General features: G+C 43.5%; 1 protein-coding gene across 1 annotated transcript in view; it reads right to left on the reverse strand.

Moving 5' to 3' along the window:
- Nucleotides 1–14,899, reverse strand: part of LOC140203352 (uncharacterized) — a 60,829-nt gene that overhangs the window by 42,524 nt on the left and 3,406 nt on the right. The window contains exons 2-5 of the mRNA XM_072269393.1: nucleotides 13,716–13,813; nucleotides 11,419–11,533; nucleotides 5,119–5,293; nucleotides 23–134 (exon numbers count right to left, since the gene is read on the reverse strand). Coding sequence (XP_072125494.1) covers nucleotides 23–134; nucleotides 5,119–5,293; nucleotides 11,419–11,533; nucleotides 13,716–13,794 — 481 coding nt within the window. The 5' untranslated portion in view covers nucleotides 13,795–13,813. The remainder of the gene's footprint in view (nucleotides 1–22; nucleotides 135–5,118; nucleotides 5,294–11,418; nucleotides 11,534–13,715; nucleotides 13,814–14,899) is intronic.

Here is a 14,899-nt window from a genome sequence, read left to right on the forward strand (position 1 = left end):
TTGGATCTTACAAATCTCTTACTGTTTTGTCCTTCCCGATGGACGCCTCCGATGCCCCCAGTCACAAGCAGAGGAATGCCAGCTTTGTGTGCTGCTATTATGGAGACTGAAACGGTGGTACCACCAGATAAGCCCTGAGAGAAAATATCCAGCAAAGCAAGTCCGTGAACATCCTCTTTGTTAAATGTTTAAAAAGTCCAAAACATCATGAGATACAAACACCAAAACATTCTGTAAAATAAAAGTGCTTGGAACAAGATTCCTGCTATTTGTATAGCTTCTTAACTTTTAATTATCTACCCTCAGCTTATCAGAATAAGAACTGGCTTCCTTGATGCTTTTTTAACCAAGCCCTGAAACTGATTATTTGAGAGGGAAGACTCGGCTTCAATTGGATTGACAAATTTGAATGTGGGATATGTTCAGCTTTCAGACCAAAAACTGGCAGCAAAGTTCCAGAATGTCACAGAACAAAACCCATTTGCTAATGAGTGAGTACGGCTGGAGGTGAAAGCACAAGATAATGCACAGTGGGCAGATCAGTTAGTGAGGGCTGTTTTAACCATCTGGGCTGGAGATTGGAGAATTAATGAATAAAAATACTGGCAAAAGAAAACTCTTAAGTAAAAGAGTAAGTGACTGTGTAATATGGTTTGGAGAGATCTATTAGTATCTTTTGAGGAACAACCCCTGGAAAAAGCATCCATGATTTTCTCTTGTTTCATGGGTAGAGCATGTTTGGACAATCAGATATTATATCTGTTTACAGTATATGCAGCTGATTGACTTAAATTTGTTTTTTTTTTAACCCAGCACAAGTTGAATGAACAAAGCTGTTCTGAAACGTATAATGATGAATCAAAGGTTAGCAAAATGGGGCTGTTAGGATGGATGGATAATTAGGCCCAGTTTTTCAGGCTTTTTGGCTTTCATTGTGCTTTTTCCATGAAGTAAAGGACTTGCTCTGTATTTAAGGTTTAAAACTATTTACAAAGCAAGGGTTCGTGGCTGCAGCTCTTCAATTTTTGGGTGTATTTAGAGCTGAAAGGGCCTGCCTGAGTTAGAGTAGATGCAGTGTCAATGTAGGCAGGTTAACCAGATGCATCCACATGAAGTTTTGAAAGATACATAAACGTCCAGGAGATTGAAATAGCACTAGAAAACCGTGAAAGCGAGAGAAACTAATGGCAGGTGAAGGAGGTTTAGAGCAAGCATGTAACTGTTGGAAAATTGTGAATAATGTGTCTGAGCAGCAGGCAGAAATAGTCACATGAAACTATGAGATTGTGCTATTACAATGAACTGGTACATGTAAGAGGAAGAAACTATCCGAAACGATGTGGCCATCACCAGTGGCCTGGACTGTTACTACACCAGCCACATAAAACCGTGGCTGCTCTGATAAACCATATATATAAGTTGTAACTGGGTTACCTGTCTGGACACACCCCTCTGCTGACTGCTCCTGTGGCTCCTCCCACAGACCCCTGAATAAAGGCGATTGTGCCATTGCTCCTCCCTCAGTCCAGGGCAGACTCTCAGCAAGGACGAGACTCATTTACTGTTAATAAAAGCCTCTCAGTATTTACTCTACTTCCAGACTTTTGGAGTAATTGATAGTGCATCAGCTGCAACCACACATCACCCTGCAGTGATTATTTCATCTCCTGAATAGTTCTTCTGCCACTTATGGTAGGAGTGTGATGGGACTCTGCATTTACCTGGATGACTGTGGATCCAAGAACACTCCATAAGGTTGACATCCTAGAGAATACAGGCCTCTCGACTGGGGTGGAGAGGAGAGGAAGGGTTGGTTTGTAAACACGAGCTCTTACAAATGGGAGGACAGGCTGAGAGGCCTACTAAAAAGTCATGTTTGTGCTTTGATTTATAAACAGATGGAGTGCAAAAGCAACAAAGCAGGGATAAATTTCATTTAAAATGTCGGTTACAGTTTAGCTGAAGTATTACAGCAAATTTTGAACATCACACTTTAGCAAAGATATCAAGGTTTAGGCTTAGGAGAGAGGTTTACAGGGAAGTTACTGAAGAGATTTGCTATGAACCCATGAATGAAAGAGTGCTGTGTTGTGGCAAAACTGAAGAAGTTGGCATTGTTCCCTGGTCATTCTCCGTACAGCAGTGAAAATTGAGAGATTTAGTAGAGTTCTCCAAAATATTAAACGGTAAATGAGTCTTTATATTCCTGTTAGGTTGAAAGGAAAGGTTAAAAGTTTGAGAGCCATGGTTTTCAAGGGATATTGGAAACTTGGATCGGAAAAAGAGAGAGATCTACAATAAATATAGGCAGCTTGGAGTAAATGAGGTGCTCGAAGAATATAAAGAATATAAAAAGAATCTTAAGAAAGAAATTAGAAAAGCTAAAAGAAGATATGAGGTTGCTTTGGCAAGTAAAATGAAAATAAATCTGAAGGGTTTCTACAGTTATATTAATAGCAAGAGAATAGTGAGGGATAAAATTGGTCCCTTAGAGAATCAGAGTGGACAGCTATGTGCGGAGCCAAAAGAGATGGGGGGAGATTTTGAACAATTTCTTTTCTGCGGTGTTCACTAAGGAGAAGGATATTGAATTGTGTAAGGTAAGGGAAACAAGTAGGGTAGTTATGGAAACTATGATGATTAAAGAAGAGGAAGTACTGGCGCTTTTAAGGAATATAAAAGTGGATAAGTCTCCGGGTCCAGAACCTTGAGGAAAGTTAGTGTAGAAATAGCAGGGGCTCTGACGGAAATATTTCGAATGTCATTAGAAACAGGGATGGTGCTGGAGGATTGGCGTACTGCTCATGTTGTTCCATTGTTTAAAAAGGGTTCTAAGAGTAAACCTAGCAATTATCGGCCTGTGAGTTTGACTTCAGTGGTGGGTAAATTGATGGAAAGTATTCTTAGAGATGGTATATGTAATTATCTGAATAGACAGGGTCTGATTAGGAACAGTCAACATGGATTTGTGCGTGGAAGGTCATTTTTGACAAATCTTATTGAATTTTTTGAAGAGGTTACTAGGAAAATTGATGAGGGTAAAGCGGTGGATGTTGTCTATATGGACTTCAGTAAGGCCTTTGACAAGGTTCCACACAGAAGGTTAGTTAGGAAGGTTCAATTGCTAGGTATTAATATTGAAGTAGTAAAATGGATTCAGCAGTGGCTGGATGGGAGACACCAGATGGTAGTGGTGGATAACTGTTTGTCAGGTTGGAGGCCGGTGACTACTGGTGTGCCTCAGGGATCTGTACTGGGTCCAGTGTTGTTTGTCATATACATTAATGATCTGGATGATGGGGAGATAAATTGGATTAGTAAGTATGCAGATGATACTAAGATAGGTGGCGTTGTGGATAATGAAGTAGGTTTTCAAAGCTTGCAGAGAGATTTAGGCCAGTTAGAAGAGTGGGCTGAAAGATGGCAGATGGAGTTTAATGGTGATAAGTGTGAGGTGATACATTTTGGTAGGACTAATCAAAATAGGACATAGATGGTAAATGGTAGGGCATTGAGGAATGCAGTAGAACAGAGTGATCTAGGAATAATGGTGCATAGTTCCCTGAAGGTGGAATCTCATGTGGATAGGGTGGTGCAAAAAACTTTTGGTATACTGGCCTTTATAAATCAGGGCATTGAGTATAGGAGTTGGGATGTAATGTTAAAATTGTACAAGGCATTGGTAAGGCCAAATTTGGAGTATTGTATACAGTTCTGGTCACTGAATTATATGAAAGATGTCAACAAAATAGAGAGAGTACAGAGGAGATTTACTAGAATGTTACCTGGGTTTCATCACCTAAGTTACAGAGAAAGGTTGAACAAGTTGGGTCTTTATTCTTTGGAGCGTAGAAGACTGAGGGGGGACTTGATAGAGGTATTTAAAATTATGAGGGGGATAGATAGAGTTGACGTGGATAGGCTTTTTCCATTGAGAGTAGGGGAGATTCAAACAAGAGGACATGAGTTGAGAGTTAAAGGGCAAAAGTTTAGGGGTAACACGAGGGGGAACTTCTTTACTCAGAGAGTGGTAGCTGTGTGGAATGAGCTTCCAGTAGAAGTGGTTGAGGCAGGTTCGATTTTGTCATTAAAAAAAAAAATTGGGTAGGTATATGAACAGGAAAGGAACAGAGGGTTATGGGCTGAGTGCAGGTAGATGGGACCAGGTGAGAGTAAGCGTTTGGCATGGACTAGAAGGGCCGAGATGGCCTGTTTCCATGCTGTAATTGTTACTGGTTAAACATATTCTCTCAAAAAGATATCAAACAGGATGTGAGACGCCTCCATCAGTTAGGTCGACCATGGATGTTGCACTTTAGTGTCCAGATATGCAAGTCTGGGCAGTACCATATAGGGAACAAGCTGTTGCCATGTAGCAAGCTTCCCTTATATGGTTATATGGTTAAACGAGGGAACCTGTTTCCAAGAGTCAGTGAACAGAGGACACAATATTAAGGGACATGAGAAAAGAACCAAAGAAATGCCTTGGCCCCTCATTACAAATTTCACCTTCTTCCCTCACCCCAATTTTCCTGCCCCACCCCTTAATTTATTTAATTAGCAGAACTTAACTTCCATTCACTGTCTGGATTCCTATTCTAGGGACATTACCATTACATAAACAACTCAGATAAATGCAAGATTCTCTGGTCATAAAACATCTAAAAAATTAATCAAACCATTGAAGAAGCTATATTCAAAAGCACCATATTTGAGGAAAATACACCATGTTGCTTTGCGAAAACTATTACTTAGGCCATCATGCATCCTAGGTTATTTTGGTGGCAGCATTTTATTTCACATATGTATTGAAAGAGAACTCAAAGCTATCAACAAAAAATTAACATCATTTTGTAATTCTTTGTGTCAAACTCTAAACGCTAACTGGGCGCAAAGAAGGATGGAAGTCAGTTGGCCATTAGGGTCATGCTGATCCTGGCAAAACGTCTTCCCAATTCTCTGCTTCTCCCTTGTCGCTGTCACCTTCTTCCTTCCCCTTCCTGAGCTGGGGCCCAATAATCTAATAACCCCTTTTTAAAAAAAAATCTTCTACCACCAGTTTTTACATGTGGTGGTAATTACTGCGAAGAAATTACACAGAATTTAACTCGCTCTCACCTTGCTAAGAACGTATGGGAGATCTCTGCGCGACACTTTCAGTGTTTCCTTGCTTTCAGCCAGGTGCTCCAGCTGACTCTCTGCCAGCCCCACATGCACCTTCCCCTCGATGATGCCAATTGTCGCAGGGACTGCATTGTGCTCTTTTACTATCTGTTCGACCTCCCTAGCGCAACTGAAACAAATCAGAGAAACCTTGGATCAAACCATAGCTCGTGTTTATCTCAAGGAAGCAGCACCAGAACACGGAAGGGTTTCCAAACCTCTGTACCAGCTCTTCAGACACAAGTCAGGGTCAGGATGGGACAGCTGGCGTTAGATACGACTTGTGCCCTTCACTCCGTCACACAGCACCCTCTCACGCGGCACAAAGTAGGCCCAGAATACAAAGAAGATCGATATGGTTTCCAATGCAGCCTCCCAGCTTTTGTGCCCGATCCAAAGCACATTTTGATTAGAACTAAATGAGGTTTCTTTCCTTGTTTGAATGGTACGTACCTTCTCAGCATCTTTATTTAACCAAATGATTTAACTTACATTGTTACGTACCCCGTAACTGGGTTGCCAAACCAGCAGAAATGGATCACTCAGTTGGAGTCTGGATTACTAGAACTAAGAAAGTTTTATTAAAGAAACAAGCAACACAGTACTCTAATCAAAAGGATAATAAATGCAATAGTTCAGCAATGATAAACACACATGTACACAGAATTAGGATAACAGGATCAATCAAGCTCTATCGTCGTCTAGGGGTAAATGACCAGTTTCAAAGTGACGCAAAGTTCAGTTCAATTGAGTTCAGTTCAGTTCACCGTAATCACTGCCATAGGAGATGGACAGTGGGAGGAGGGAGAGAGAGAGCAAAACAAATGAATATTCAAATGGCTTCCACACAGACCTTCGATATTCTTCGCAGTCAGCTTTCGGGCGAGCCCTTTGTGATGTCTTCTGAGGTCATCGACCGTGACCCCTCCGTTTCCAGATACAATCGTTTCTCTGCGGTGAACCTGGCACCCAGGCAAGGGCGGACACACACACCAGGTTCCCGCCGATCGTGCCTTTCCACCCTGTGCGTCTATGGCTTGGTCCCGCGACCAGCCCTCCAAAACTTCTCACCGACTTATGGGAGGCGCACCGCTTCCAGGGTCTCGTTACCTCGGGGTGTCGTGTGTGTCTTGCCTTAGCAAACCTGTCCCTTTTTATCCCCCTGCTGGGGTATCGCCTGTCCATCACTTCAAACAGTTCAGGGTTCAAAGGGGGAGCCGATCTTGACAGCTCTCCTTCCGTTAAACTCTCCCGTCCCTTCATTAACATCCCCAAATGCGGCTCCATTGTTTTCCCTATCTCTCTTTCTCCTGAAGACAGGTGGCAGACCAACTGCTGATCCCACTGGTGCCAGCACAGGACAGCTAACATCTTAATCTATGTGTATTCTTGTCACACTTCCCCCCTTTAAGGATTTTTACCGGGGTAAAAATTACAAACATGAATACATTATTTGATACACACAAATATACATCTTTATCAGCTATTTGGCTAATACAGCGAATTTTAAGTTGTCAACACCTGACAGACAGTCAGCCATCACATTTTCTGTTCCTTTTATATGTGTTATTAATAACCCCTTAGACCAGGCTCCAACTTAGCAAACTTCATAGTGGCCAAAAACACTGATGAATTGCGATCAGTGTAACCTCTCATTGGGTTTCGTCCCGGACCACAATAACAAGGGTCGTCCCATTCCGACTTAGTTTCCTCTCGCAAGGGCTTAGTAGGAGGGGGAGGGGTAGTAACCACAGAGTTATTGCAAAACTTCCTACAGTACCCCACCATCTCCAAGAGCCTCTGAGGGTCCTCTTGTCTGTCGGGGTTGGGATGTCAGAGATAGCCCGCACCTTAGCTTGCATCGCTGCCAGCTGCCCCTGTGTCACCACAATTCCCAGATAAGTGACCTTCGTGTGGCCGAACTCATTTTTTTCAAGGTTCACTATCAAGCTGGCTTCAGACAGCCGTATTACATCGTCAATACACACCTCTGTGTTCGTCAGCCCTTTCGTCACTGAATTACTCATTCTATAGGAATGTTGCTCACTAGGCTGACCTAGCATAACAAACACCACCCAGCGTCCCAGTTCTTTGCATCGCCTCCGGACAATCAAACACACGTGTGCGAGTCGTTTAATTACTTCTCCTAAAGAGTCACTTTGTTCGGGGATTAAGGGAGAGAATTTATCAGCAGAGCTGGCCAAAACAATAGCCTTCTCCCATCTGGTCGGTACCATACTCATCTTTTCAAAATGGTTTTCTTCTCTTATCAGGGGGACCCTAGCTTCATTGATTTCTGCGCTAACATCGACTAGGTTTGTTAGCATATCAAAAGCCTGTGACCATCTCAGTTCGCATCTGCCATAATCAATAACATCCTTCCTCCTGTGCAGCCGGTAAACCTCTTTCATGATTCCACCAACTGTTTCCTCCAGCACCGCAAAATGTCCACCGGGGGTGTACCTTGTGGGCCAGATTAAAAATCTTATCCCCATAACTCTTTTGCACCACCCCCCATTCCTCATCTGCGGGTACGGTACTTGGTCTCCCTTTCTTCCTTAGCACTTCCTCCTCCACACAATAGCCTACTGGTTCCCTTTTTAATTCTGCGTCAGAGAGAGCTGTCTCCGCCAAAACCGTCAGCCCCTCGTCTCGCTCCTGTGCCTGCACAAATTCTTTCCTGGCTAATGCTAAGTCTGTCTCAGCTCCCTCACTACCTCTTGTTTCACTACACTCCTTCTTTTCACTTTCTACCCCCTTCTTGTACAAGGCTGGCAGAAACGTCTCAGCTAAATTTACTTCGGCAGTCCTGGGATGAACCTGTGAGTCCATGGGCGGGGCCTCAATGCTGGCAGGCTGACCTGTCAATCTCACGGCTGGGAACACGATTCCCCCGGCAAGGTCATTACCGAGCAAGACTTCCACGCCTTTCATCAGTAATTCGGGCCTCACCCCGATCGTGACTAGTCCAGAGACCAAGTTGCTTTGTAGGTGTATCTGGTGCAAAGGGACTGCCTCTGTCCCTCCCCCAATACCTTTGACCTTGATCTCCCCAGTCTGGGTCTCTGAGCTAAACTCTAATACACTCTTCAATATCAATGACTGACACGCTCCCGTGTCTCTCCAGATCCGCACTGGAACTGGGTTTAATCTCTCCTTCACTGACACCAATCCGGCCGAGATAAACCTCTCGCGCCCTTCCTGAACTTTGGCAGACCTGTCCTCTCCTAGCGGTTCGTTTACTAGCTCGATACAGCCAGTCAAAATCGCTGTTTTTCCTTTTCCCATCTCCCTCTTTGGGGCAAAGCACCTGGGCGCAAAGTGTCCGACTTTCCCACAATTATAACAGACGACCCCAGGAGACTTCCTACCAGACTGCTCCCGGTCTACCTTATCCTTCTCACTAGACCCCGGTTTACTTTCTGACTTTTCTGGCGGACTCACCCCGCCGTCCTGACTACCCTTCTGGTAGCCTTTACTCGGGGCAAACTTCATTTTATGCGTCAACGCATACTCATCCGCTAACTTAGCAGTTGCGGCTAACGTGGCTGCCTCTTTCTCATCTAGGTAGGGTCTCATACCCTCAGGGACACAACCTTTAAACTGCTCAATCAGGATCAGCTGTAGCAGTCTGTCATAATCCCCCTCTACCCCCTTCGAGGTGCACCAATGCTCACAATATGTCTGCATCTCACGGGCAAACTCTAAATACGTGCGGTCCCACTGCTTCCTCACATTCCGGAACCTCTACCAGTATGCCTCCGGGACCAACTCATAAATCCTGAGGATGGCGTCTTTCACCACCTCATACCTCTGGGCATTTTCCACGGACAAAGCTCAGTAAGCTTGTTGGGCTTTCACTTTCAGTACACTCTGAAGCAAAACAGCCCACTTATCCCTTGGCCAGTCCTGACTTGTAGCAACTTTTTCGAAATGGAGAAAGTACCGATCCACATCGGTATCGTCAAATGGGGGAACCAGCCTAACCTCCTGGGTCGCCCGGAACCCTCCACCTTGGTTCGGCACGGGCCCCTGCTCTGCCCTTATCTTTAACTTCTCCAGCTCAAATTCTCTTTCCCTCTGTTTCTCCTCTCGCTCCAACTACCTCTCTCTCTCTTTCTCCTGCCTTTCTAACTGCTTCTCTTCGTGTTCTAACTGCCGTACCCGGAACTCGTGCTCGAGTCTCAGTTTTTCAAGCTGCACCTGTACCGCGTCTCCAGCAGGTTTTTCAATAGACACCACCTCCAGCTCCCCTTGGGGAAACACACCTTTAGATACGTAGTGCTCTACGATAGCTCTGTGTGTCTCCTCTCTCCTCATTGTCGACTTCCCCTTAGCAAGATTCAACCGTTTGGCCACAGCTGCCAATTCTACTTTCCTGGCATCCTCTAATGCCTCCAAGGTTGGCGCCTTTATAAATTCCTCAACCTCCATTTCTGCTGTTTGTCTTTTCTTTCTTTCGGGAATTTTAACCCAATCAATTTACTCCGTCCCAAATTTAGCGTTCAAAATCGCAGACGAGAACCCCACTTATGTTACGTACCCTGTAACTGGGTTGGCAAACCAGCAGAAATGGATCACTCAGTTGGAGTCTGGATTACTAGAACTAAGAAAGTTTTATTAAAGAAACAAGCAACACAGTACTCTAATCAAAAGGATAATAAATGCAACAGTTCAGCAATGATAAACACACATGTACACAGAATTAGGATAACAGGATCAATCAAGCTCTATCGTCGTCTAGGGGTAAATGACCAGTTTCAAAGTGACACAAAGTTCAGTTCAGTTCACTGTAATCACTGCCGTGGGAGATGGACAGTGGGGGGAGGGAGAGAGAGAGAGCAAAACGAATGAATATTCAAACGGCTTCCACACAGACCTTCAATATTCTTCGCAGTCAGCTTTCGGGCGAGCCCTTTGTGATGTCTTCTGAGGTCACCGACCGTGACCCCTCCGTTTCCAGATACGATCGTTTCTCTGTGGTGAACCTGGCACCCAGGCAAGGGCGGACACACACACCAGGTTCCCACCGATCGTGCCTTTCCACCCTGTGCGTCTATGGCTTGGTCCCGCGACCAGCCCTCCAAAACTTCCCACCGACTTATGGGAGGCGCACCGCTTCCAGGGTCTATTTACCTTGGGGTGTCGTGTGTGTCTTGCCTTAGCGAACCTGTCCCTTTTTATCCCCCTGCTGGGGTATCGCCTGTCCATCACTTCAAACAGTTCAGGGTTCAAAGGGGGAGCCGATCTTGACAGCTCTCCTTCCATTAAACTCTCCTGTCCCTTCATTAACATCCCCAAATGCTGCTCCATTGTTTTCCTTATCTCTCTTTCTCCTGAAGACAGGTGGCAGACCAACTGCTGATCCCACTGGTGCCAGCACAGGACAGCTAACATCTTAATCTATGTGTATTCTCGTCACAACATTATTATATTTTTATTTCTGGAGTAACTCAGTGAGTTGAGCACCATCTGTGTGAGAAAGGAATTGTCGATATGCGGGTCAAAATCCTGCATCGAGACTGAGACAGGAGAGGAGTGACAGCCAGTGTAGTATACAGAGGAGACAGGAAGAGGTGACACAGGGGCCACAGGTAACTGATGGACTGAAGATGGCTGAAGGATAACAGCCAGACGGATGGTAGGTGGAGGCAGACAAAACAGAAGGTAGATAGAGCCATGTGGCAGCAGGAGATTACTTTTGGAATTAATTGTAATGTTGATTATACCTATTTCAATGGCCAATGTTTCATAATCTTTATACTGAATATAATGCAACATTAATTTTTGTACAATGGGATTGGTGAAATATTCTACTTTGAGTTATCACCTCTTCTTCTCAGATGTGGATGATGAGATTGTGATGTTGTGAGCTTGTTGGTGACAACTTTAGAACTTTTGCAAGGATATTATTGGTTACAACTGGCGCCACTGGATTATGATGATTGATTGACATCTATTACGATTTTATCAGATAGGATTTCCCAAAATTTCTACTGGTGAATTTGCAATTACATTCTGTAAATCATTATTTCTCGTGACCTTAACCCAGCTCAGTACCTCTTCCAATCAATACATCTTATAAATGTTACATCCCTGTGTTCATATTTCACAATGAGCTAACTTGATTCTTGCATGTTTGGCTTTCCTAGATAGAGGATTCTTTTTGCAGAAGAATACGTGTTATATTACAATCCGAGCACTAGTGTCCATCCCAGATACCTCAAATCCAATTGCTCCTCCTAGTCCACTTACTTCAGGTTCTGAGGATACGGCATGCCATGTGTGACGATTGTGCTTTCCAAAGCCACTACAGCCTTCTGACTGGCAATTGCTTTTGATACTTCTGGGTGGACCTTAAGAAGTCCATCTGCAAAAGCGAACCTCAAACATTATTTTCATAATTCACAATGTTTTATTCAGTGTCATTTCCAAGTTTATGCAGCAACAGACAGACAATTCCCAAGCCCACAATAATCAGTTCAAGCTCTTGGGAGACGGAGCAAAGTGATCCAAGATGCTCAAATGTTAAACTGAAGAATATTAAAGAGTTAATGGTTGAGAAGGTTCTTCAATATCTGTTTTAGGGGTTCAATGAAGCTAGCCAGATGATGGTCTTTTGGCTCACCAATTCTTTTGCAACAAGTAGTTGGGTTCCATTGTCACACACTATCCTCTTACCTCTGCCAATTACAGTACTTTCTGTCAACTGTCAAACTAGTTGTCTTTGAAAGCTCTCTCCCATCATTCATGTAGGAACAAGATCCAGATCATAACCAATCTCTCTTTAAGAAAAGCTTTGCTTTACAGCTCCCTGTGTCTTTTGCTGTCATTTCGAGTCTAGTCCCTTGGATTATCCGCTAATGCGAAAGCTCCTATTTACTCTCCATATGCTCATCCATCACAGCTTTGCACAACTCCATAGGGTGCATAAAACCACTATGTTTTTTTTGAGGAATTAACTCAGAATTGGAGACACCACATTTTAATCAGAACCTCAGACTGGGACCACACCCGCCAGTTTTGAGGAAGCAATACTGAAACAAAAAGGAGATTCCATGTGTTTTGCTCAACATTCCGCTGGGAATGTCATGAACTCACTTGCGGTTTGTGAGTTTGAGCACAAACCCCCACAACAGAAAATTGAACTTAAAATGCTTTGGTACATTCAAAAAAATGTCTGAATAGGTTATGTAGACTAAGGGGTATACAAGAGATTAAAGTCTTGTTCACATGATTCAATGAGGTCAACTCCAGGTTATCTATTTAGCAGGGGTGTTCTTGAAAGAAAACATATTCCCTTTATCTCCAGAATCTATTCTGTATTTTTTTTCCCTGTACATTATTGTGTAAGGAATTTATAACAGCAGACATCCCACCTCTTCCAGAAGTTCTGGGAGTCTCCCGCATATTAATAGTGGCTCCCTGATGCCCGCAAATTATATACAATATCACGGAAATCAATTTTTTGAGAGCGAGCGAGAGAAAGCAAGCGAGAGCGCGCGAGCGACCATGAGAGAGAGAGAGAGAGAGAGAGGGTGCAAGCGAGAGCGCGCCATGGCAGAGTGTTCCAAAAAAAAAACGTACGTCACCCCAGACTACACTAAAGTGTACCCCTGCCTAATAGGGGTCAAAATAATGACAGTGTTGCTCGCTGCACTGTTTGCAACAGTGACTTTTCTATTGCCCATGGTGGGTTAAAATGTAAAAGACATGTTGAGGTGAGATTACCAGGTGTCATTCGTTCATTAGCATAGCTAACGTTATTTAAACTAGCTGGCTCGCTGCTAAGGAGCTACTCTATTGCAGACATCCCACCTCTCCCGGAAGTCTCCTACAAATTGATGGTGCTACCTCCCTGAAATGAGTTTTTGCAGGATGGGATGTCTGTAACAGGCAGACATGAGAGTGAAAGCACACTCAAACCACACCAGAGTCCAAAATTCCACAGGTAATTGAACTGAATAATACAGTAGCTACAGGTTGCAAAATGCAAACAGCATATTGCACCAGAAAGGGTAATCCTGCTCAGAACTGAGGCAGTGTTCACTGCAACAGAGCTGGAGAGTTTTTACTCTGCTCCTTACCTCTTCATATCATACAGTTTCCTTCAGAAAACCGTTCCACCTTGAACATATAAAACATGTTTAATTACAATTAGAATTGAGAGAAAAATGACTGTAAGCTACTATGGCAAAAGAAAATTTAAAAGATTGACTAGTTTACTAAAAGAAATTAGGTCTAAGGGACATAGACTAGAAATAGAGTAGAAAACAGAGACACTGGGAAAATGGTTTAGAGCTTTGTTACATAAAGCACAATTGATGCTGGGTCACTTGCTAACATTAAATCTCAAGTTAATATACATTGTTGCCCAAAACATTGAGTGAAGGGGAAAAGTCAGGTGCAAGGAGTTGTATTACATTCTTCAGTGAATGACAGGCAGGTTCAAGTGACTAAGTAGGCTTTTCCTGTTCTAGTTTCTTAGATACAGTAAAAGTGATTTCAACAGCAAAAAGAATCATGTGGGGGGGAGAAAACTGCTAACTAACCGTGAAGAAGTCTTCGGGCAACGGCACAGCCCCACCGTATGTAAGCTGCATGTGGGAAAAGAGTTATGCATTTCCACATTCTCCAGTGAAGATAAGTACTGAAGGGAGAAACAAAATCAGAACAGTGATAAGTATCTCATTAACTCCTCCCGTCTTTACACAATCCAAAGAACATTGATAGCCTTAGGAGAGGAAGCAGTAGCAGTGATACCTCTCTTGCATGCAGTTCAGAATTTATTCACTCTATAATTTTGGATTACACTTCAGTTTTTATGTTGCTAAAACGTTTATGGTAAGAACCAATTTTTGTAACTTCTGGGAATAATCACTAAACCTGATGATTAAATATTATTGATGCTTGGTAAATTGTTAATTTTAAATGTAATTAGAGATTTAAGCAAAACACTTGAAACATATTTGGCCTGACTTCTTGGCTAATAAATTAAAATAGCTTGTGTCAGAGTGATTAAACTATGCCAAATTATCTTGCGATTTTGAGTACTTCATAAAAATATTCACAAGGAGGTTTCTAAATTGGTGAATTGGTTTATTATTGTCACATGCACTGAGGTACAGAGCAATTCATTACAACAGTGTATTGGTGTCGCACATTGTAGAACAGCAACAGTGTGGAAAAAGTGTTCAGTTCAGTGCAGGTAAACAATAACGTACAAAGGCCATAACCAGGTAGATTGTGAGGTCAATAGTCCAACATATCATGCTAGGGAACTAGTCTTACAACAGCTGGATAGATGCAGTCCTTGAACCTGGTATGTGTTATGGTCCGGTCCGTGAAGTCCGTATTCCGGTTCATTGACCCTTGCTCCAGGTTTTCCTGTCTACCCTGTTTCTGTTCTTGTTGAGCTCTAATTGAGACAGCTGATGCTCGTTGGGGCTGTCTGCATAAATACCTTCAGAAACCAAGGTGTGGCTGCTGGATTGTTCTTGTCCTTACTCCTTGTATCCCTTCCTCTGCCTTCTGTTTCCTTGCCTGAAGACCTTGCCTTGTCTTGCCGGTAACTCTCGCCTCGCCTGAAGTTCTCGTTTCACCTTGCATTGCCTGAAGCCTTGCCTGAAGCCTTGCCTGGTCTTGCTGGTAACTCTCACCTCATCTCGCTTTCAGTCTTGTCCTGGAGCCACCCCGTACCTAGCTCCCTTCCTGTCCCTTGTCTCCGCCGGGTAAG

The sequence above is a fragment of the Mobula birostris genome, chromosome 9 (assembly GCF_030028105.1).
Source record: "Mobula birostris isolate sMobBir1 chromosome 9, sMobBir1.hap1, whole genome shotgun sequence".
Classification (NCBI taxonomy): Eukaryota; Metazoa; Chordata; class Chondrichthyes; order Myliobatiformes; family Myliobatidae; genus Mobula; species Mobula birostris.